This window comes from Rhipicephalus sanguineus, chromosome 4 (assembly GCF_013339695.2).
Source record: "Rhipicephalus sanguineus isolate Rsan-2018 chromosome 4, BIME_Rsan_1.4, whole genome shotgun sequence".
Lineage (NCBI taxonomy): Eukaryota > Metazoa > Arthropoda > Arachnida > Ixodida > Ixodidae > Rhipicephalus > Rhipicephalus sanguineus.
In genome coordinates this window covers 42,972,843-42,994,925 of record NC_051179.1, presented here as the reverse complement: position 1 = coordinate 42,994,925, position 22,083 = coordinate 42,972,843, and the positions used below count along the sequence as shown (strand labels likewise).

At 45.4% G+C, this 22,083-nt stretch overlaps 2 protein-coding genes across 2 annotated transcripts in view; one reads left to right on the top strand and one right to left on the bottom strand.

Moving 5' to 3' along the window:
• The first annotated feature begins 586 nt into the window (after positions 1-586).
• On the top strand, positions 587-12,325 carry LOC119389837 (lysophospholipase D GDPD1). The gene is made up of 11 exons (XM_049414558.1): positions 587-940; positions 1,186-1,311; positions 1,934-1,976; positions 2,050-2,185; positions 3,014-3,059; positions 5,276-5,397; positions 5,512-5,601; positions 7,991-8,166; positions 8,396-8,461; positions 8,920-8,971; positions 11,244-12,325. The coding sequence occupies exons 1-11, from the start codon at positions 856-858 to the stop codon at positions 11,373-11,375; spliced, it is 1,074 nt and encodes a 357-aa protein (XP_049270515.1). The 5' UTR covers positions 587-855; the 3' UTR covers positions 11,376-12,325.
• Positions 12,000-22,083, bottom strand: part of LOC119389833 (tetratricopeptide repeat protein 28-like) — a 103,373-nt gene continuing 93,289 nt past the window's right edge. Inside the window, 10 exon segments of the mRNA XM_037657230.2 lie at positions 12,000-13,048; positions 13,051-14,109; positions 14,943-15,050; positions 15,901-16,012; positions 16,491-16,567; positions 17,514-17,745; positions 18,339-18,548; positions 18,897-19,223; positions 20,304-20,489; positions 21,075-21,572. Of these exon segments, the coding sequence (XP_037513158.2) occupies positions 12,972-13,048; positions 13,051-14,109; positions 14,943-15,050; positions 15,901-16,012; positions 16,491-16,567; positions 17,514-17,745; positions 18,339-18,548; positions 18,897-19,223; positions 20,304-20,489; positions 21,075-21,572 (2,886 nt within the window). The 3' untranslated portion in view covers positions 12,000-12,971.

The following is a 22,083-nucleotide window of genomic DNA, read 5'->3' as shown; positions in this document are numbered from 1 at the left end:
TCCTTTCCGAGAGAGGGACAAGATGCACAACGACCCCAGCACCGCCCTCCCCTCGCCCTTTTCTTCCTTTTTTTCTTTAGGTGTAAAACACGCGTTGCTTTTTTTCTTGCTTATATCGCACTGCCCGGTCAGAAAGAAGGCGCGCGAAATGTCTATTGATGCACATTCACAACAATCTTGAAGCTAAACAACCACCAAGGGGTAGAAAAGACAATGAAATACGAGTTTTTTGAACGAAGCCAGAAAATAGCCCAAATATAGCCAAATAGCCAAAGATGAAAAATCCCGCCAACTCGAAAAAAAAGTAGCCCAATTTGGCTATTTATAGCCCAACCTGGCAACCCTGTACACAGCGCCCATCTGATTATCGGCCAACCATCTTCCAAATACGCACGCTGCGCCCCCTAAAAACATTAGGTGTTTCGTTTTCTTTTCAGTGCCCGTTTAAACGAATAAATGCGCCACGGGACTACTCGCGTCCCATCAAAAATGTATTCCCGTGTATTTAACGATTTAGGTGCAAACAAGAACTATCGTCGCGTTGAAATTGCAACGAGGTTGCATTAGCACCAATGACAACAGCGCTTCGTCGGGTGTCGTGTAGTGAAGCAGTCGCATCATCCATTGGATGATCCGCGCAACAACCGTCAAACATTCCCCGTCCGTTTCGTGCGAGAAAAATTTCCCGAGTGTAGCTGTTCGGTTGTTTCGTCGCCACCGCCAGCACATGCGGCGGTGTCGCGATCGCGTCGTACCGTGCAGGTCGCGGTGAAAACGTCGCAGTTCGGCAGGCACCGCGCGCTTTCGCGACGCCGGCGAGTGTCAAACACAGCTGATTCAACTCGCCGAGCTAATATGTCATCCTTCCTGCCCAGCCTTTTCGACGCCGCCACCGGACTTCTACCTCTGAGCAAGTGCCGGTACTCCGGAAGCATGCCTGGTAAATCGCAGCTCAATTTTATAATCTCGTCGCATTGTTATATCTGTGCGTGTTGCGTACCGATAGAACCGCATGATCGCGATGTCTGATAATCGCTGCGTGTGCAGTAGAAATGTCCGGGTGGGTGTGTTGTAAAGGCTTTAAGAGGAAGCATTGACAATCGCTCAGCCGTCACGCATATTACTTGGGCAGCCGTGCGTACGATACGTGTACATATGTTGAAGGTGCGCCTTCTCTTTCCGCAGAGATGTTTGCTGTGACGCTCTTGAGCGGCTACATCGTAACGTCGGTGATACTCTTCAAATACCCGCACCTTTTGCATCGGAGAAAGCAAGTTAAGTTCCCATGTCGTCATATCAGCCATCGGGGTGGTGAGTTTCGCCGTCACAATTCTCATATCTGACGCGCCGAGTATCAGCTGAGTAATATGTTTTAGTGAAAAAGACGTGTTAAAAAATATATCGTATTGTGTGTCTCTGTGGAAATCAGCACTGTGGAACGATGAAGTAATTATAAGTGCTCTGCCAGTGAATTTCGTTACAGGTGTATTTCTTAGAATTGCTTGGTTGCTGAGGATCTCAGCTTAGTACGGTTTAATTACCTCTTGGCCTCGACCCCGCATTTTGGATGTGAATCCTAAGTTTAATATTGAAAGGACGAGCATTGAAACAATATTGTGTCAACGAGCGATTTGTCATGAAACAGAAAAAAATCTATAGCAGAACTGATTTGCTATTATTATACAAGTATCACCGTCACTATCTTCAAGAGATCTAGCTAGCTGATAGACAAAATTATGCTGTCTGCGGGCCAGATAATTTTTCACTGGTCTGATTCAAATAATATAAAAAAGGTCACCTTAAGTAACCGATGCTGCAAGCTTCTGAAGCAGCTGAGACATGCACGCATATGCACATGACACTGACTTCACCTGGCCTTTGTGCTTTCCTAGTGACCGCCGTTAAACAAAACGTGCTTACCTCTCTTGTCCAGGATCGGCGGAGAACTTGGAGAACACAATCTCAGCGTTCAAACAGTAAGTGAAGCACATGAATCGTGTGCCAGTATGTCACGTACAAACTGGACTTCGTCTTGGTTGCTCTGCGCAGCGCACTGAAGGTCGGCACCGAGCTCATAGAACTGGACGTTCAGCTGACAAAAGATGGGAAAGTGGTTGTCTGTCACGACTCCAGCCTGCTGCGGTGTGCGGGGGTGAACAAACACATATCGGAGCTCGACTACGATGTAAGCCACCCGTCAGCTTCCCTCTGTTTGAGAGTCCGATTCTGCCATTAATTTCCATTGCATGTGGCTCTTTTGGGAAGCTGAGCTGTTTGTAGGTTGTTTTCATGATACAGCATTCATAATAGTACCAATGGTGTGATCCCAGTGGTACCATCTTAGTGGCCACTTGGCAGTTAGTGAGACCAGTTGTTGTTCAAGTGGTGCCGTCTTAATGGCCACTTGAAGCAGGTGGGACCATTTTAAAAACCACTTGGCACCAAGTGACACCAGTTGTTCTCCAAGTGGTACCACTTCAATTACCACTTGAAAGCAAGTGGGACCACTTTAAAAAAACCACTTGGTAGCAGGTGGGACCAGTCGTTATCCAAGTGGTACAATTTCACTGGCCACTTAAAAGCATGTGGTGCCACATTGAACCACTTGAAATCCCACTTCATATTTTCGCCTGGGAAATTTCCTCATTGCCTGCACACGGCCTGCTGTCCAAACACACGCAGCTTACGTCGCATGCACAAAGTAAACATCTACATTCTTTGCTTTCTAAAGTTTTGAAAAATGCAAGGTGAAAATGTGACTCTACCCGGAATCATCTGTTAGGGCAGTTCTTTGTGAAAGCATTACTCACAAGTGGCACGCACAATTTTTTCACCACATTTCTTTATGTCTCCTCGTTTTTTAACTATGAACACGTACAATCTTCTTTCACATTTCGAATGTTGAAAGTTTTTTTTTACGTAGGCCTTATGCGGTTTCGTTCTATATTTGTTATACTTCGTAGAGTTGCAATTTTGCAATCTGCTATACATATATTTTTCTTTTTTCTGCCAGGAGCTGCCACCTTTGAAGCCAAGCTTGCAGGTTGATTTCTGCAATGGTAAGTTCTCCGCAGTTATTCTCCAGATATGCCAGCAGTTCGCTCGCTGTAGCCATAAAGATCTGAGGCTATCCTATTTATCGTGGCAACCTCAGGAAGTGAAATGGGGGAGCATATTCGACAAGTGCTTCACAGATCGTAAAGTATGCAGACATAAAAGCAAAACACATGTGCAGAACAGGATGTGCCCTGGAGCTTCCTGTAGCGTTTTCGAGCGCTGCTGTCAATGTCCTCATTTCATTGTACACTTACTTTCTCTTTTCACGTTCGATGTGCATACAGGCTGCCCAAGTTGAAAAAATTGATGGAACTACAAGCATCCCTACATCAGCCAGCATCAGCTGACTCGTGGAAATAAGCTTTAAAACCTGCATCGCATTGTCTCTTTTCCAATAATTATTCAGTACCTATTTACCTTAAACTCCTTTTCTCACTGCTTGCTGGTTCCCTTTGTAATGTGTTTCTGTTGTTGGATGGCAGTTTTCCATTTCACAGCATTTTCTCCACCATGTGAATTTCTGCAGAAACTTAGTTGTCTGCTTGTAGTTCATTGCTGTTCTTTATTTCCATCTGTCATTGACCTTTTCCTTCTTCAAGATCATGCCAAGGTGCGGTGTTTCAAAAATGAACAAAAAATTCCTGGGTTGCATACTTACCGCAAGTTAACGTTGGCGGTGGATGTGCACAGAAAGGTCATGTGTATAATTTTTCAGCTTTGTTGCTTTTGCGGTTAAGTGATGGGAGTTTCATTTAAGGAGAGTGCTGCGTGACATTGGTCTTGTTTTGGTAACTAGTAATAATTAACTAGCTAACAGTACCAGAAGACGAGGATGCAGAAAATAATGGGAAAGATGTCCAGCTTCCAGGTAACGCCTTTTATTGCGATAGCAATTATATGGACAGTCTCGGCTGGATTTTGCCGTCGCCGTCCCCGTCATAAACCGTATATGTATAAGTATGTACATATATATATATATATATATATATATATATATATATATATATATATATATATATATATATATATATACACAGAAGCCCCCAAAGAAAAATAATTCAAAAAAATGCTTCCGAAGTGCGGAATCGAACCAGGGACCTCTTGCTCTGCAGCGAGTGGCGCTAACCATTACGCCACGAAACGCAGGTCCTCCACGTAGCTAACGGTGAGCGTTATATATACACCCTTTACCGCTGAACGGACTCGGAGACGGCCGGCGCTTATAAGCGTTTCTTCATTACCAGCGAGATGGCGCTAGGAGTCGTCGGCGAGCTCGCTCGCTTCTTCTTATATTTGCGCAGGGAGAACCTTGGCCTTCCGCTGTCTACTCACGTGGTTTTCTCGTGGTGAGGGCAAGAGGGATGTTTCAACCTTTCACTGTGATGTCCGCGCTCATGTTACGGAGCGTACGAAAGTCACTCGAGCTCAAGAGACGCCGCTAAACGAACAAACAGAAAATGAGCGCGAACTATCAAGTGTCACAGCTCGACACTTGAAGCACGCTAGCTTCCTTCGCTGCTTCGGCCGCCTTTGCAACAGGAGCGCTGTTCGAACTGAGAGTATCCATTGGCGAGGCTCACTTCGTATAACATTAGTTTCTTGCTATCGCATTCATTGCTTCACCCTTGCGGCGAAACTGTAATTTTTTTTTTCCCCCTTATCAATGTGATATACAGACATAAAAAAGGGGGGGGGGGGAGGGAAGGCAGCAGTATACAAGAAGAAAATGTAAAGGGATCTCAAGTTATCAAAAAAAAAAAAGAACATGATACCATTCCTTCAGTGATGTGGCCTTCACATGTGAGACTAAAAAATGTGACTAAAAAATGAGCCCTCAAATTCATAAACAATTTGAGGGCTCGTTTGCGTACGATATACCACGTAGTGTGGTTTTACTGGATTCTGTGGTCTCTCTTGAGCCAGTTTCTGTTCTTTCCAGCTCAAACGTGAGTTCGCACTATTTAGAGTATCCAGCTGAATTGCTATTGAAACCTTCACTTACTGCCTTAACGTCACGTTCTTGCAACTGGTCATTTGTGATCGTAGAACTTTAGTTCTTGAGTAATACATATGGGAAAGCACAGGACTGGGTTAATGGGAGCAACATGGGAGAGGCCTTTGCTCTGCAGTGGGCATAGTCAGGGTGCTGATGATGATTGCATTTGGGCACGATCCATGCCCAACACTGGCCAGTTGTAACTGTCCCTTTCATTCCCAGGTGCACCAAGTCCAGTGTGCGAGGATCGAAAGATACCTCTACTCAGCGACATTTTTACCCTTTTCCCAAGCGTGCCTGTCAACATTGACATCAAGACTAACAATGACAAGCTCGTGGAGAAGGCGAGTCTCTGACGGTTTTGTGCGGCCGCAGTGCATTCTGAGCGAACACTTCTGTGGTTTAGCAGGGCAGTGTCCTTGTAACCCTCTCTATAACAACAGGCCTGCCCTTTTCAGGTGCACGAGCTCATCAAGGAGTTCAACCGAGAGGACATCACAGTGTGGGGAAGCTTCCACCATAGCGTCGCCACAAAGTGTTACAAGCTGGTGAGAGCTCCTTTCAAGGTTATCGCAGAACAGAAACCAAAGTTGTAACACGATAGCTAGGTGGTCTGGTTGGTATTGTATTTTTGTATGAAACTTTCAGCTCAAATAAATGACGCAGGGCGAAAAAGGGAAATGCACACCACGAGAGCGTGTGGTGTTTGTTTCCCTTCTTCATTCTTGTCATTTATTCACACTCAAAGCTTTATAAAAAAAAAAAAACGAAGTTGTCAACATGTCGCTTTTGCAAAGACCAGCTGTAGGCCTTACCAAGTCTAGGCAATGCTCGACATGCCATGTCGTTTGATGCGTGGACATTGATACCTGTGTAAGTGCCGGGGGCAGTGCCAATATTTTTCTTTGTTCTTTAGGCCAGAGTGCGATTCTTCATTCCCGATGGGAGTGCAGATTACTGGGAACTTTATCGCTGGGCGCTCTGTGTTGGTACCAGAGGTAGCATTTTTTTTAACCGAGGAAAGCATGGGGGTCATTTTTGTTATTTTTAACTTTAGTGTAGTCATTACGACATAAATTGGACTGAATTAAAGTGGACGAAAAAACACCTCTTTCGTCAGTGGCGCCCGAACACATTCTTTGAATGTTAGCATCGATGCCAACAACAATTCAAAGGTCATTGGTTTGGATGTCACCGACAAAATGAGTGGTCTTTTTTGTCTACTTTAATTCATTCCAATTTATGCCGTAATTACTACACTGTAGTTATAAACAAATAATATCCCCCATGCTTTCCTTCGTTTGGTTGTGCATCCTCCTTGTAATCTTGTGCGAACTTCCTTTCTGCGACGCTTGCGTAGCATGAAAGAAGGGAGACTGATTGAGGGGTCAGTTTCTTCTGTGTCTAGGAAAAACAAAAATGGACCCTTCTATCGGTTCTCCTTCTTTCACTAACTTCTCGGCAATGTTTTTGACTCCGGAAGGTTTGGTGCCCTCCGGTAACAGGCGAGTGTTTCTTGGGTCTGTTGGTTAACTGCTAACCCATAAAGATCACATACTGCATGACCCCACCTGGCAAGAGGAACGTTTCATACTTGTCGCCATGGCCATGAGTTGTGCTGGCAAACAGTACCATCATTTCACATACCTAATAAATACCTAAGAAAGTGAACAGAGGAATGGCCACCACCACAGCAAAATTGGTAATGCAATGCTCACGCAATGTGGACGCAATCTGTGGGAAATAAATGTGAATTTGGAAGCCCACAGATGGAATGTAGTTTTCATTGTCCACTTTTGTTTCCCTTTTTCTGTGGTTACTAAACATTAACCAAAAAGCTACAAATAACACCCTATATGGACAGTAACCGTGCGCGGGAATTCTTCATTTGGGGACGCCAACTTTCACTCCCCCCACCCCCTTCTCGGTTGGTCGAGTGCACGGAGTAAGATAGACAGAAGTGCCGACTCTGCCGCTGCCCGACGCATTCACTCGGGACAAACCATGCAACGCGAACGTGGCGGCCTAACTCATTCTATTGCTCTCCCCTTCATGCTTTCACACGTGCTTTCTCCTCTCCTTGCGCTGATCATAACGCGTAGCACCATCTGTCGGGGCGCATGGGAATCATTTAACACCTGCGCTGACTGGTGGAGGCCAGCAGCGACGGCAGCAGGGAGGGGCAAGCGGGAAGCAGACGACAAAATGAGTAGGCAAGCAGATGCAGGAACGCAGCGAAGCGTGACTGTATGCCATTGCTATAGCACCGACAAAGAGATCCCCAGCCTGCGACTCCGCTCGATTACCGGCGCCTCTCCTCTGCAACTTTCCTCTATTCATAGCACCATCTGGTGAACATGCCGTGAAGCAAAAACCAGTGTTGCACAATGTGTCCCTTCCAGAAGAGCGGAGTCGGTTTTCCTGTATTATCTTACTCCGTGGTCAAGTCCGAAAGAAAACAAGCTTTGCAATGGATCCAAGAACAAAAATGAAGTGATGAAGTGCTTCTCACAATGGCCTGTCTTTAGTCCCTGGCTTTCCAGGAATTATGGGAACTAAACAGTTCTTTGCATGCAACACCACATGGGTTTGGCTGCCATTATCATAAAATACCTGGGCGGCCATATCCATGTGCCCTAAAAGATGACTGGAGATGTCCAACTGCATAAAGGTATGGGGCAGACTTTGCGCCTTAGATGATTAGTGGAGGTGGCTGCCCCCCCCCCCCTCCTGTGTACACACATATGCCCATATGCTTTTCTTGGCTTCATTGTATGTTGACATCATATACATATACTTTCGTGTAATGTGCACCAAAAGACGTAAAATTTTCTCCAGCATAAAAAAGCGGGAAAAGAAAAAAAAAAGTTGGTCCTTCACTTCGACTCGGAAGAGTGTGAGTGCAGTGAACGTCACACGATGTTCTGTGGCTTTCAGAATCCCGAGGTGCCACTCTACTTTTCGGCACGGTGTGTCGTCTACCTGCTCTTCCTGACCTACAGCGGGCTGCTGCCCTTCGTACCTCTTAGGCAGTCGTGTCTGGAGATTCTGCTGCCTTCGGTAGCGAAAAGGCAAGGTCTTTCTCACGTGTCGTGGTCACTTTTGAGAGTTACGTGTAAACAGATCTGACTTAATTAGTTGAGCATGGGTGAGGGTGACGGTTGCAGTTGGCAAGCACAAAGAGCATAAAAGGCATTAGCATCGGAAAAAGGCATGACTGCATGATAGTATCCCTGGTTAAATGCAAGAAAGGAATTTCGATTGGTTGGTGAATGCACTTGTATATATTTTAGTACAAAAGAGAAAGAAACTTACGTTAGTGTAACCATTCACATCCTGCAGGAACCCCTCAATGATGGAGCAGCTGAAGCAACCGAAGTCCCGTTTCCTCTTCAGGTTACTAGACTGGTGCGTGTTACCTTTCAGTCGTGGTCTTTTTGCGATTAAGATATGACACAAGGTCATTTGAGAGCTCCTGTTGTTTCTCAAGGCTTTCCAGCAACTAAAATCAATGTTGCTACCTCTGAGATGCTGCAGTTCAGTCAAGACGGGTTAACGTCTTGGTCACTGAACACTGCAGCTTTGTTCCGTTTTCCGCAGTTGTTATCTTCTCTACCTTGAAATATTACTCTTGCAAACAGCATCACCCGTTATCGCGCTGCCTTGTATTCGCTGGTGGTGGCATGTTTCTTTTCACTTGGGTTTCTTTTCTTAATCCCACTACCCACCTACTTCATATGTAGGTATAACTCCGGGTTGAATTGAGAAACACGTTTTGTTCTGAACCTTGAACTGCATGTTGTTATCTTCTGGACAGGCACTTGTGCAAAGCCAACAAGTGTTTTTTTCTTTCTTTGTTCCTGTAGGTTTGTTGTGAGAAAGTTTGTGATAAACCACCTTCGAAAGCGAGGCATACCGGTAAGTTCATGCCTTTAATCTCTTGGATATAGGTTAGTGTACCCACACAGTTTTTTGTGATGTTCTAGCACTTTGATAAGTTTTTACGTTTACTATCTAGCAGAACATGGCAGGCTCAGTGCCCGCGAACTGCTTTGCAGTTAGAACTTAAGTAAGCATTTTATGCTGCAGCAGCGATTTTATTTAGAGACATCAGTCAAAGGGAAACTTTGTTGTTAGCATTGTCGTGGTCTGAACAACGTCTGTGTGTGATAGGATCCTATCATGATTTTCATGCGGCATTGCCCTGTTCAATTCGCCCATTGATTTAAATGGTCACTATTTGTAAGTTAGAATAGCTAAGGAAACATTGACTTTTGAACGTTTCACACCGCAAAAGCCACGTGATAAAGCATAGAATTGGCAGCAAAAGTGCGATCAGTTTCCTCCAAGCTGGTATAAAACACGTGTAGCAGAGCAAGCTATGTTGGCTGAGGAAGCCACACTTCTATGGTTAGAACGCGGCATACTTGCCAATGATGATTTACAAGTATGCATGTAAGCTGCTTAGTATTAGCCTCTAATGCTTCATTTGGACTTTCATTAAACAACACTTCGTGTTGCATAATCTAATCACAAAAACTTACCAGTGTCCATATGTTAGGATGATGTGTACATCTTTTTTATAGTACTAATAGTGTGCTGTGTAGTTTGTTGTTTGAAGAACTATTCAAAGTAGGGGTGTGCGAATACTCGAGTTTCGAATTCAAATTCAATAACACCTAATTGAATAATTCGATTCGACTTTCGAATAGCTAGTATTCGAAGTTTTGAATAATTCGACATGACGAATATCTAAAACGCGACAAAGGCCAACTGTGCAACTTGGTTAGGGTGGAGTAGCTAAAACTAACGCTAACGCCTTTACAGCACACCTTTCGTTAAAACTTGCACCGATATCCTGGCTCAAAGTGACCACAAGTTTATTTTAAAAGAGATTATGCCATTTCCATAAGCAAAAAGAACACACGCGAGAACTATGAAGCCCTTCACAACTTCGCTTCCGAAACAAAGACACGGACTTCTTGCGAAGTTCGTGTCTGTAAACGTCCTGAATTTGGCCCATGAAACCCTTGTTGAATGGCTTGACATTTGAAAATTTGTTCACGCTGTGCAGTAGGCACTGCTGCACCACGCCACTCGATTAGAAACTCCCATCGTTCCGGCGCACAAATAAAACGCTGCTGTGAAAGGGCGGCCGAAGATTTTTGGGCCCGGTGCACTCATGACGATGAAGCGCTGCGTTACCGTTCTTCTTCCTTTGAATTTTCAATAAAATCCTTTGTATTAGATACTCGATTCAATATTCGACATTTTTGGCCACTATTCGGCACTATTCAATTCGAATTCGATTCGAGATGAAATCTCATTATTCGCACACCCCTACTTCAAAGCAACTTTACCATGACTTAATTTGTATTCAGTTTTAAAGATTACTTTCAGACACAATTATAAAACTTGGCCATTCAGTCAAATTGAGAACATTGGAGGTTCAGTCCTGTTCATACAACATACTGCCAGTAAAATGCTAGTGCATGTGTTTTCAAGCAAAGCTTGTATTGCCTCATAAATTGGTGTTATAGATGCGATTGCAAAAAAAAAAAAAAAAAGACCTGATGCCCTTAAGTGTACAGAAATGCTGGCGTACACAAATGAGGCCCTCGAAGGTGTGCTGCTCACATGCGTACTTGTATGCAGCATTTTCCAATAATTGATGTTGTCTCAATTGTGGGCTTGTCGGTGGTCAGCCGTTTTTGATTTAGCAGTCTGTTCTTTTATCGAGGTGGCTTGTCATTTCATGGCGCCTCATGTCATTGTTGCCATTGTTGATATAAATGCATGACCGTTCGTTGTTGCCTGTAGCAACAGAAATGTTGCAATGCTTACCATGTGGATGATCCAACTCCCGGCATGGAGGAAGGAAACAGTTTGGAGGTAGCATTGCACAATGCGATAGAAAGAAATAAAAAATAAATAAATGTACGTAAAACACGAACACGCCAAGCTTTGCTTGCAACCATTTTCCCGATAAGGAAAGGGCTCCTGAATTTTTGTATCCCACTTTTCTCTGCGCTATACCAACAGTGAGACAAGCCAGATTCTGATGGCACTAGTACTTGAGGTTTCGGTCTGTCGCATCGACGTGTCACCAAATGTTTGTGTCACCAACGACGTGTCACCAATCGATCTTGTCACCAAATGTTTGTGACTAGTCTCTGCCCTCGCCTTGCAGACTTACTTGTGGGTGCTGAACGAGAAAGAAGACTTTGAGAAAGCGTTTGCCATGGGTGCCGCCGGCGTGATGACCGATCGGCCCACTCTACTCAGGGAGTTCCTCGATCAGAACCCTTGCATCGGAAGATGAGGGACGACGGAAAAAGTCCTCGTGCACGACTCTCATCGCGACCAAGAGAACACTTCGCTGCCATTTTTTTTAAACGAAAAGCTTTCGCTGGCGGGTTTGGAAACAAGAACGAAAGTATTTCTGCACAAAAATATATCGGAGCTGCGCGGATAGTCTCGGCCGCCATCTACTTTTCCACGTACAAAGGTACACGACATTCAGGTGCATCGCCGTCTTAAAAGGCGGGGTTTCTAGCCAAACGTTGCTCTCACTCCATTTTGCCCGGTGAAACCGCATTTGTTTCGTTAACTTCTTCAAGCATCTACAACTTTTGCATCTCTCTTCATTTAGTAGCAGTTCTATAGTGATACGTAGCGCAGCTTTGGTTAGTAATAATTCTCAAGTCATTGTGCAGTCAACCGAGCAGAGTTTATCGAGTATTTATTTGCGAGTGTAAAGCGTGGCACTATTTATATGTGGGATATGTCTGGGTGTCGATGACTGTTTCGTGTTAACCGTGCCAACGTGAAGTTCCCTTTAATTTCTCGTCCGCGTCTTTTACTGTGAACTTCCCCTCGTCAAATCGGTGCACGTGTCCGCCTTCCAAGGAATGCGCGTGCGCACAAACCACATAGACATTCAATCTAGGACCATGGCAGATGCTTTAATACACTACTTACTCTTTTTTCTATCACATTTACACACCCACGTGTCGCGCCGGGAAAAGAAAACACATTTACAAAACACAGTCCACAGAGCCAAAGACAAATGTACATGTAGCACATATTTACAAAGAGCGAGTGACCTCAGAATGCATACTATACCAAAGAGTATTCGAACAAGTCCTTTTTTGCTTTGTTCGTTATGGAAATGGCTGTGCCTCCTGTTTGTTGTATAAATATATATAGTATATGCAAGAACAAAAAGTGAGAATGAAGAAAGAGATTCTGAAATAAAATAATGTTGCTTGATGGCCTTTTGTATTTTATTCCTAACGTGCGAGAAACGCAACCACGGGACGCAGTGAATGGCATACGCCTTGGACCTTTCTGACCTGGCAAGCCTGCACACACTGACCTCTCCGATACAAACGCGTGACATTGCAATCGATCTCGAATATTTTTTTTAGTGTCTCTTTAACCTGATGCACAAACTCATCTGCATAGGTCTATACATTCATCGCATCTCGTGGTAGCAGGCCTTGCACGTGTGCATTGGAACAGACTTGTAAATACTAACATAGTAACTCTTGTCACCTGTACACACGATATGGCAAATGCTGGCACCACCAGTGGTGCATCTCTAATACTTCACACAGCATGCACTTTCACACACGCAGAGTGCCCATTCAAATAATGAAGGTCCTTGCTCTCATCTCTCCATGCGTCATTGTAGAGCTAGCCCATCCTAACTAAGCACAAACAAAATGTCACTCAGCATTCTGACACTGCAGTCTGTGAACCATCGTCGGTACCTATAGACTTGGGTTTTCTCCGCACTGTCGACACAGCGTCTCTGTTTTGCGATGAACCATCGTCACTGCTTTCACTGCTAGGCTTTCGTTCTTCTACAACGTTCGTCTTTTCTGCCTCGAGTTTCAAGGCAAAGCCGTTGCTTTCACCAACGGCACCGCGTATAATGTCCCCTATCCGTCCCTTCTGCAACCTGTGCGGCTTTGCAGCTATCTTTGGAGGTGGTGGTGGTGGCTTGCACCGCCTCGACACCAGTGGCGGAGGAGAGCTCGACCGGATCGCTTCGACCGTGCCATTCTCTTCACCCCGCTCCGAGAGCAACTTCCCGCCGTCGTCTGCCAGAATCTTGGAGAGGGACGGTGCCAAACCAAGGCCCAGGTTTCGATCGTGGTACACGTCCGAAATTGGTGGCGCCCTCGAGAAGTGCCGCATCTGATGGGAGAGGATGTGGTCCCGCATGCTCCTGTCCCTCTGCGCAGGTCCCTCACCATTGCTGCAGGTGGGGCTCAGCAGCGTGTTCATCTCGATGCACGGTTCCTGTTGTTCAGCACTCGTCGTCTGCTTCGGTCTCCTGCTGCTCTGCTTCGACTGTCCACCCAGGCTCGTCCTTGGCGTCGCAAGAGGCGGAGGTGGCGGCCGCGAGATTCCCGCTCCAAAACGCGGTCGGTCAAGAGAGAAGTCGTTCCTATCAGAATCGCTGCTCTGGGACTCGAAACACGATGGAGCTTTCCTCGATCCGGTCGGTGGTGTCGCTTCTGCGTTTTCACTCGAGGTGGCCGCACGAGCACTGGTGCTGCTGCTGCTACTGGCGTTGCCGTTCTGACGACGCACTGTCATCTGACCGGCATCCCAGTCGGAGCTAGCGGATGATGAGCTGTCCGGTCGCTTTCCAGAGTCGTCGAGTGGTGAATTGTCGTTGTTGTAGAGAGTCCGCATCTTTCCTTGTTGCACCAAAGCAGCGTTGGACGGCTTGAATCCAACGAGTCCCACGAGGTTTGTGTACGCTGCGCTCACTGGGTTGACGGGGCTCGGCGTGAAGGTGTCGCTGTCACGGTTCTTTTGATCGGAGGCCGGCGCAGTGCGACCGTCGGGTTCTCCCCTTGCCCTGACGTAATTGGAGAAGGCGCCCGTGCCTTGGCCGAGGCGAGGCCTAGTCAAGGGACCGGAGGAAAAGCCGAGCGCTGACGTTGGAGGTGGCGAGGAGTCGGTGCGGGCATCACTGTCCAGGCTGTCCAAGTCGCTTGAGTCGTCGAAGTTGAGGTTCTTTGGCGCTTCTTGAGTATCTGGAAAAAGAGACCGTATGCATCAGTGCTCAGTACACTCTGTGAATCTCAATCTGTAGATGCTGGCTGCTATACTTGCATACACAGCCCCATATGCATAAAATTCCACTCAATATTAGTTCTGCTAAGCTCAATTTTCTTGGTAACATTCAAGGGGCCTTTTTCTTCAAAATGCAATAAACAGCCGTTTTGTCACACTTTTGTCTAGCTTCCTACTGATTCTACAAACTCTGGTCAAGACAAGATTCATTCACACGCATTTTGCCAAGAGGGCTTGTCCTCACCCGGGCAGCAACATGCAGCATTTTTGGAAGTCCCTTCGTCAAAATGTCAGCTCCAATGACATTCCTAAGTAAACGACCAGAGGTGGCTGCTTCCTCTATTTCGACAGAATCTTTTGTCACCCGAGCAAGCATAAACTCTGGTATTTATAATACTCATGATGCAGCACTGTGAAACACGTCTTGTATTTTTCAAACTAATTTTCTATTTTTTCTCCTTTTTTTTTTGTATATTACTCCTGCTTTGGCTCAACTATAATTTGCGGTATGTGTAAAATGAAAAATACTTTGTTTCACAATTTGTCATCACTTCAGGCTCCCACCGTTCCCTGAACTTCTGTCTCACTTAGACAGCACCGTCACATTGGGCCCACATACTACAGTTCTCTATTGCAAGTCTAAAAACATACGCATTTGCAGCTGCTTCGCTTTAATAGAGAAACAGACATAACAGTGGGACTATAAACTGCCATAAACTGTTCAAGCCTTGCACTGGTTTTCAGATGCACAAGCATGAAGTATAATATGGACACCAAAAACTGTTTCACTCACCAAATACAGCAAGGAGAGCTTGGAGAGCAAACTGAATCGACCTGCGATTTGCTTGCTTTCCCATTCTTAGCGTGACTTCGTCCTTGCCAACTTCCATGAGGTCAAAACCTGCAATGAATGAATTAATGAATGAATCAATCAATCGGTGAACCAACAACTTCTGTTATTCTTGCTGCACAAAATGGCACTGCCTCATAGTAACAAACCACTCTCTTGAGCGAGCAGCATTTCAGGCATTTTCTAACTGCTTGCATAGCTCAGGTAACACTAGAAGAGACACTTCTAGTGACAGCCTCGGAAAGCTTGGTAAGTTTAGCGATAAAACTACGCATTCAAAAACTTGGGTGCAATAGGAAAACTGCGGTGATACTACATAAAAGAAATATTTAGCCCCAGAAGAAGTCGATGTGCACACAGGAAACTTCTTTCTTCAGAGCAGTAAACCGTCGCAGCGTTTGCACTACGGCACGCCATTCATTGCACTACTAAGAAAGCTCAAGTACGGACTGACTCACACTTTGCTAGCCCACCCAAAATTAATTTAAAGATGCAACGATTGTACAACTACATATGACTGCCACTGGCAAGGAAGCAACCAAAAGATTAATTCATTCCAAGATGGGGTACAGCAATGTTTCTAGACTGACAAATAGAATGTTTTGGCACTGCCTCTGAGATTTGAGAATGACATCATTCTCTATGCTGCAGGCACATAACTTTAACTCAAGATGAGAACATAAAATCTCTGTCACAACTGTTCATAGTAACTTGGCGAAATAGCAAGATGCAAGTCAACCTGCGCATACAGAAAAATGTGACTGCTTTAATGGCAGATAGATAGGCTGGCGGGGCCATTGGCCTGACACTATTTATGATATCCAGTCTAAGAAAAGACGGTTATACTGTGCATGGGCGAACACAATGCGATGATCTCGCAGCTGCAACCATAGCCACTTACCTAATGAGGCAAGCAGCTCGTGGCATCCAGGCACGCTCCACAGCTTGACACTGACATGGCACTCGACGCTGTCTTGTTCAGTCTTTCCCAGCTGTCCAACAACCTGGTGCATCTGGAAAAAAAGTTGGTAAATGAGCACAGTGCCCAGCCCAAAGCGTCACCCTTGCCAAAAGCGAGTTGGACATCAAACAAAAGAAGATTGCAGGTACAAACACCAGTATTTTCAACACTGAAATCGAAGTACGTTTCAAATGAATTGCGACAGCAGCTCATTTGCTGCATCGGTAACGCGAGTATTACTCTGCAAATAAACTTATCGGTAGATTAATGACATTCATGCTAACTAGGCGAGCTCTTCCCCAAGAGGCCATACTTCGTGAGCAGGTCAGCTTTGACACGTGTTTATTCTTTGCCAAGTTAACTTTCTCCACAGTATAGTTGCTACAAAGCATGAAACCAATGCCATCCTGTCTTTACTCCTGCCTCAATTGTATGTTTGGACGTTTATTTCTATAAAACGGGCTTCACAAAATGAACCATGGTATGAAACTTGTACTTTCTCAATGTCAAGTGTGAGAGATCACACTCACCAGTTCGATGATGTCATCTGCATACTCTGGGCTTGACAGCAGCTTGGATATGGCACTCAGGGAGATCACAGACAGGCCTTGAAGCAAAAGAATGAAAAATAATGACAGATTTAATAGGTGCTTGCAGGCTGTACGTTGCAACTGTAACAACCTGTGTGCACATGGTACCATGTTGAGCGAGCACCTGCCATTTGCAACAATGCACACATTCGATCCCAGAAAGGCAGCATTAGAATGAAACGGGTTCGTCCATGGAAGCAGCTTGATATTTTTTTTTAATGGGACACAGCTTAAAGATGAACACTGAAATGTTTGTTTCTGATGTCCGTACACAAGTGTTTATACAAGGACTCAAAGGAAGTAGGGAGGGAGCAGGCTGATAAGAGCCACCGAGAGAGGCACAACGTCTGCCCACTCTTTCGGGAGGAGGAGGGAACTGAAATTACAGATAAAGAGAGGAAGAAAGAAAAGGGAAAGGAATAAACAAAATGACAGAAAACACAAAGTATAGAGAAACCTACAAGACGGACAGAGTGTCAGCAGCTGAACTCTTGTGACATCTGTGGTGTTTACAACCAAGCACAAGAAGAAAAATTTGGCAGGCTTAAAAAACAAAACCGTCTTGCAAAGTTCTCCCCTGGGCAATTTATGGACAGGTAATGCACAAGCCAGTAAAATTTCAACTAAGCTGTGAAGCTTGGCCAAGACTGCATAGATATCCTTGTGTGAAACATGCAGGTGTTCAAGACAACTGCCTTAAGAAATTCGCGTGACACTTTCTTCAGGCCAGGAAATGAGCCAAACAATTATTGCTGCGGCCTATGAACTGGTCGAGCTAACTATTACAGCAAAAGCCTGATGGTCACTCGATAATTTTAAATCCTCATTTTACAGCATTTAGATCTAATTCTCTCCCTGTGCAGGACAAAGAGAGATTTCCTTTGTGAAATGGACATAAATAGGCGCAATAAAGAGTACAACACAGTGAAAACACAGGGACAAACGAAGAAACACAATGCTCACCAAGAAGTGCCTGGAGACTAGTGCTGCACTGGACGAGCCTCTCTCCAGGATCCGCTTGCGGGAAGAAGACGGAGGCCGGCAGTCCGTTGGCAGCCGGCTCGAAGCGGAAGCCCACTGCGACGAGCAGCTCCTTCCAACCTGAGACGGGCCCCACTTTGCTCTCGATGGACTTCTGGCTGGTGTACATGGCATTCTTCTGACCCCTCTGGATGCGCTGGAGGGATTTCTCCACCTGGAACAATTATAACGTCGACATTTGTGGCGTTATTTCTCTCCTTTTAGAGGTGTGTGAATTCAGAGACACACCAAAGTAGTCTGCTCCTTTTCCATATTCCTTTGTCCTTTGTATAAATTTTTACATCTATTAATAACTGTGATAATAATGATAACTATAATGCCTATAATTTTGCAATCTTTGCGCACCTAGATCCAGAGGGAGTATGTATGTGAACACTGCAGTCACAATCACCACCTTCCGTCTGCGAGTATATGGCTATTGTGCACGTCTAGCCAATTCTTCATGAACACTCAGTGCTACCATACTCATTTCATGAATAGATAGCGCAACACTAACAGAGACTGAAGAAAGAACAGACAAAGACAAGCACGCTCCTGCCCTTCGCTTGTGTCCGTTCTTTCTTCTGCCTCTGTTAGTGTTGTGCTACCAATTCATCAAATAAAACCATACCAACTCTCCCAAATGTCTACACTCCCACCGTACTCATCAAGCACATCGGGGTCGTGGAGAGCTCCAAGAGGTGGTGGCCTTATTGCAAGCTTCGGACCTCTCTCCACAAAAGGTTGTCTCATCATTGCCTCACTCACCAGGTGTAGGACAACGCGCAGGGCATCTCGGCACTTGTCGGGTGTTTTGAGCAGCTCCACCAGGGCCTGGCCCATGAGCACTACTTGGTTGGAAAGGTGCACGTCCCCACCGACCAGCGCGAAGCTGGCCCAGTTAGCCGGGTGACCAAACTGCTTGGTTGTCTGGATCGTGCACAGGGCCTCGCTAAGGGCAGCACTGGCTCTCGAGCCCTACACAGCAAGAAAATAGACAAAGAAAAAGCAAATTTGGGGTGAACTTCCCTAAGGAGAAACGAGAACTGTCATAGTTCACCAGCATATAATTAGCACATAGTTTCAGTAATAGTATTTATGCACTTTAATGTGTCTCAAGATGGCATCACCAACGGCACTCATACCTACGATGTTCTGCTTTTCCATAACTTGTAATACATAAATGGGCAGAGTAAAACTCGCTTGCACTTGAATGAAGCGTCAGTTTGCCAGAAGCTGCTCATCATGCACTATACCTAAGGCCTCCCTACAATACTGGGAAAACTTCTGCAAGCGGTATATAATGCATAGACACAATGGCATTACCTGCATGAGTGATGAGTAGAAAGTCCTCAACAGGATCTTGAGTGCAGTGTCCGGAACGGGCCACAGTGACACGAGGACGCAGTGCGCACCAGCTGCAAGGAAAGCGCCCGCTAGCGTCTCCAGGGACTGGGCATCCACTCGGCCGTGAGACGAGCGCGTGTGGCACGTGCTGAGAACGACCAGGCGGGCCACCAGTCGCATCTGAGACACGTCCGAGGCCGTCAGCAGGACGTCTCCCGTCGGCCGTGCCCCGTCCCCTCCCTCTTCCCCGCTCGCTTCTTCATCCTCGGCAAACTCCGCTCCCGACGCCAGCACTATTCCTGGAACCTATGGGGCATAAGAAGAAGAAGAAGATGTTTAATGGCGAGAAAGGAGGAGAGGTCGGCCTGGAAAGCAGGTTTCTAGCCTGCTACTCCTCACGGGGTGAAGGGGAAAGGGAGAGAAAGAGAAAGAGGGAGGTATGATGATAGGTGATTATGGTATACCACAATGAGTCAATGTACACACTGTCCTGCGCAGGGTCAGGACATGCGGGACAGTTTTTATACCATAACACATGCTCCAAAGAAGAGCATCTAAACCTGTCTCGCATAGAAACGTTAATAGGAACTTTAAACTCTGTTGTGCGTGGTCTAGATGTTCCCAAGCACCCAAAAGCTTCTCTTCCGAAAAGGGTCGGGAGTCCAGACGACCTACTACGCACTTGGGGCATAACGAAAATCTGTGCTGATGGTGTGCTGTATGGCAGGTCAATCAATCAATCGATAAATCAACCAACCAGCCAACCAACTAACCAGCTACACTCACTCACTCAAACGCACATACAAACTCAACATTCGCATTCACTCAGTCACTCAACACACACAAACTCAGCACCCACATTCAATCAATCAATCAATCAATCAATCAATCAATCAATCAATCAATCAATCAATCAATCAATCAATCAATCAATCAATCAATCAATCAATCAATCAATCACTCATACGATCAATCAATAAGTTAATCGATCAACTTCCACCATACAGAGAACTCACTGAAGAAAGAGAGAAAAAAAGAAGCCATCACACTGTGGCTTGCCAAATCACATGGTCACTGATTCCAATGGAGATTTGAAAGATTTGTCATTGTGATGGCACCGCTACTCTTGGTGGCAGCGGAAAACAATCTACGATTTTCTCTTCAGTGTGGTTCATTCCTCAGTAGAGTTGGCTGCTGTTCTCCTAAACTCGGATTGACTTGTTTATTGCAAATTTAACTGCAATTTCATTTAAGGGATTTTCATTTATTGAGAGTATACTGTATCTCTGCATACTAGTAGAGACTAGAATTACCAGTAAGCGGCAGTAGGCACCAATTACCGCCAAGCCAATTACTATTCGACCGCTGTAAAAAGGTTATTCTCACCTTCCAAGACACGTGACTGGCAATGTGGATGCACTCAGCCTGTCCCATCCTTCCGAGCACCATCTCCTTCGTTGCGTCGGCACCCAGCAGAGGCTCGCCACCCAAAATTTCAGCGACCATCTCGGCTTCCTGTTCAGCATGTGGAATCTCCGCACAACCAAGCCATTCTAGTGTGCAGGGCGATACCTGGGGTGGTTCGTTCAATGGTTTAGTTAGTTAGAAGACACACTGAATGATTGATGCGTGAAAAGACGAAACTTTGCTTTTCATGCTTTCTTCTTGCACTGCAGTGTATGCACTGTTTATATCAATAAACGAGAGTACACCAAAGTGACACCCATTATTAGCCATTAGAATATGTTTCCTACATCCCAATATAGTGAATACTATAAGTATATTTTTATTCATGCTTCGTTAAATTCACAGAACGACAGAAGGGGAATCATTTAAGGGGCTCTTTGTTAGACACAACCAAATGAATCACAGCAGACAACTAAGCGAAGGAAAGCATGGGGGACATTATTTGTTGCTTCTAATATAATGTAGTAATTATGAAAAATTGTATTAATGTGGGAAAAAAAAGTCCTTTCCACTGGTAGGGCCTCAATCCACAACCTCTGCATACTTGTGTGTGTGATATCAACGTTTGTTATGCCCAAGCATTTGCAATTTTTAAACGTGCGATGTGGCTGGTGTGCTAACACTAGTTCTGCTTATTTACAAGACGAGAAGGAATCCAAGAGAACACGCCAGCGTAGCAGCTGTAATTACCTTAGGGTTGCCGACGATCAATGACATAAGCTGCTCCCCGGCTGCCGTTGATGAAAATGCCACCGCACGCTGCTGTCCGTGTTGCTGCTGCTGCCTCGCTGCTTTGGCTCGCTGGCAGGCACGCAGCACCGACAGTGATGGCAGCACAGTCAGGCTGAACCTCTCGCAGAGGTATTCGGTCGAGCCGTTTCCACGCAGCATTGCAAACGGCACCAGGTAGAGGTCGCCGTCGGGCACGATGAGAAGGTCGCGACCCGCAAATCGACTGAGCTCTTCTTCTGCGTGCCCAATGAGCAGTTCGTAGAGTGCGTGGAGGGAGGGGGGCCCAGGCCAATGAGGTCGCGGTGCACGCATGCTGCCTGCACGGCTGGCGGGACCGGAGGTGACGCTGACGCTGCCAACACTGAACAGGCTGCTCAGGCTGTAGTTGGAGCTGTTGAGGAGGTGGTTTCGATTGCCCAGGCGGCTGAAACCCGCACTGCTTCGGCGTTCCGGATCCTGCACACGTTTTTGCATTTTTATAGCCACGGATTAACACTGTTAGACAGCGTGAGCTAAAAATGCTAGCTAGGCTATCATCACAAAACAAGCAGGGACACAAAAGCAAAACACTAAATATGTTTAGAATAGTTTATTGATAAATTATTCCTTAATAACTCTGTTGTCACTAATTTCATCACCATAGGTTCATTATAAAAAGAGAAAAATGAAGACTGAAGTTTCATTTTTGAATTTCATGCCGAAACCCCAGCACCTGAAGGTCAGTGTGACACCACATGTTCAAGTCTTTATTTTGCATATTGTTTATTTATTTAGTCAGTGCTTTTTCATTTGTTTTTTTTTGTTTGTTTGCATGTTTGTTTAACAACACATGACTTATTATGCTTGGGGAAAAAATTACTAGGCTTGTGTGAATATTCGAGCACTTGGAATATTCGAACGAATATTACAGTATTTGAATTCGTTTCGAAACGGATTTAAATTTTAGAAAATTTCGAAGTATTCGAAA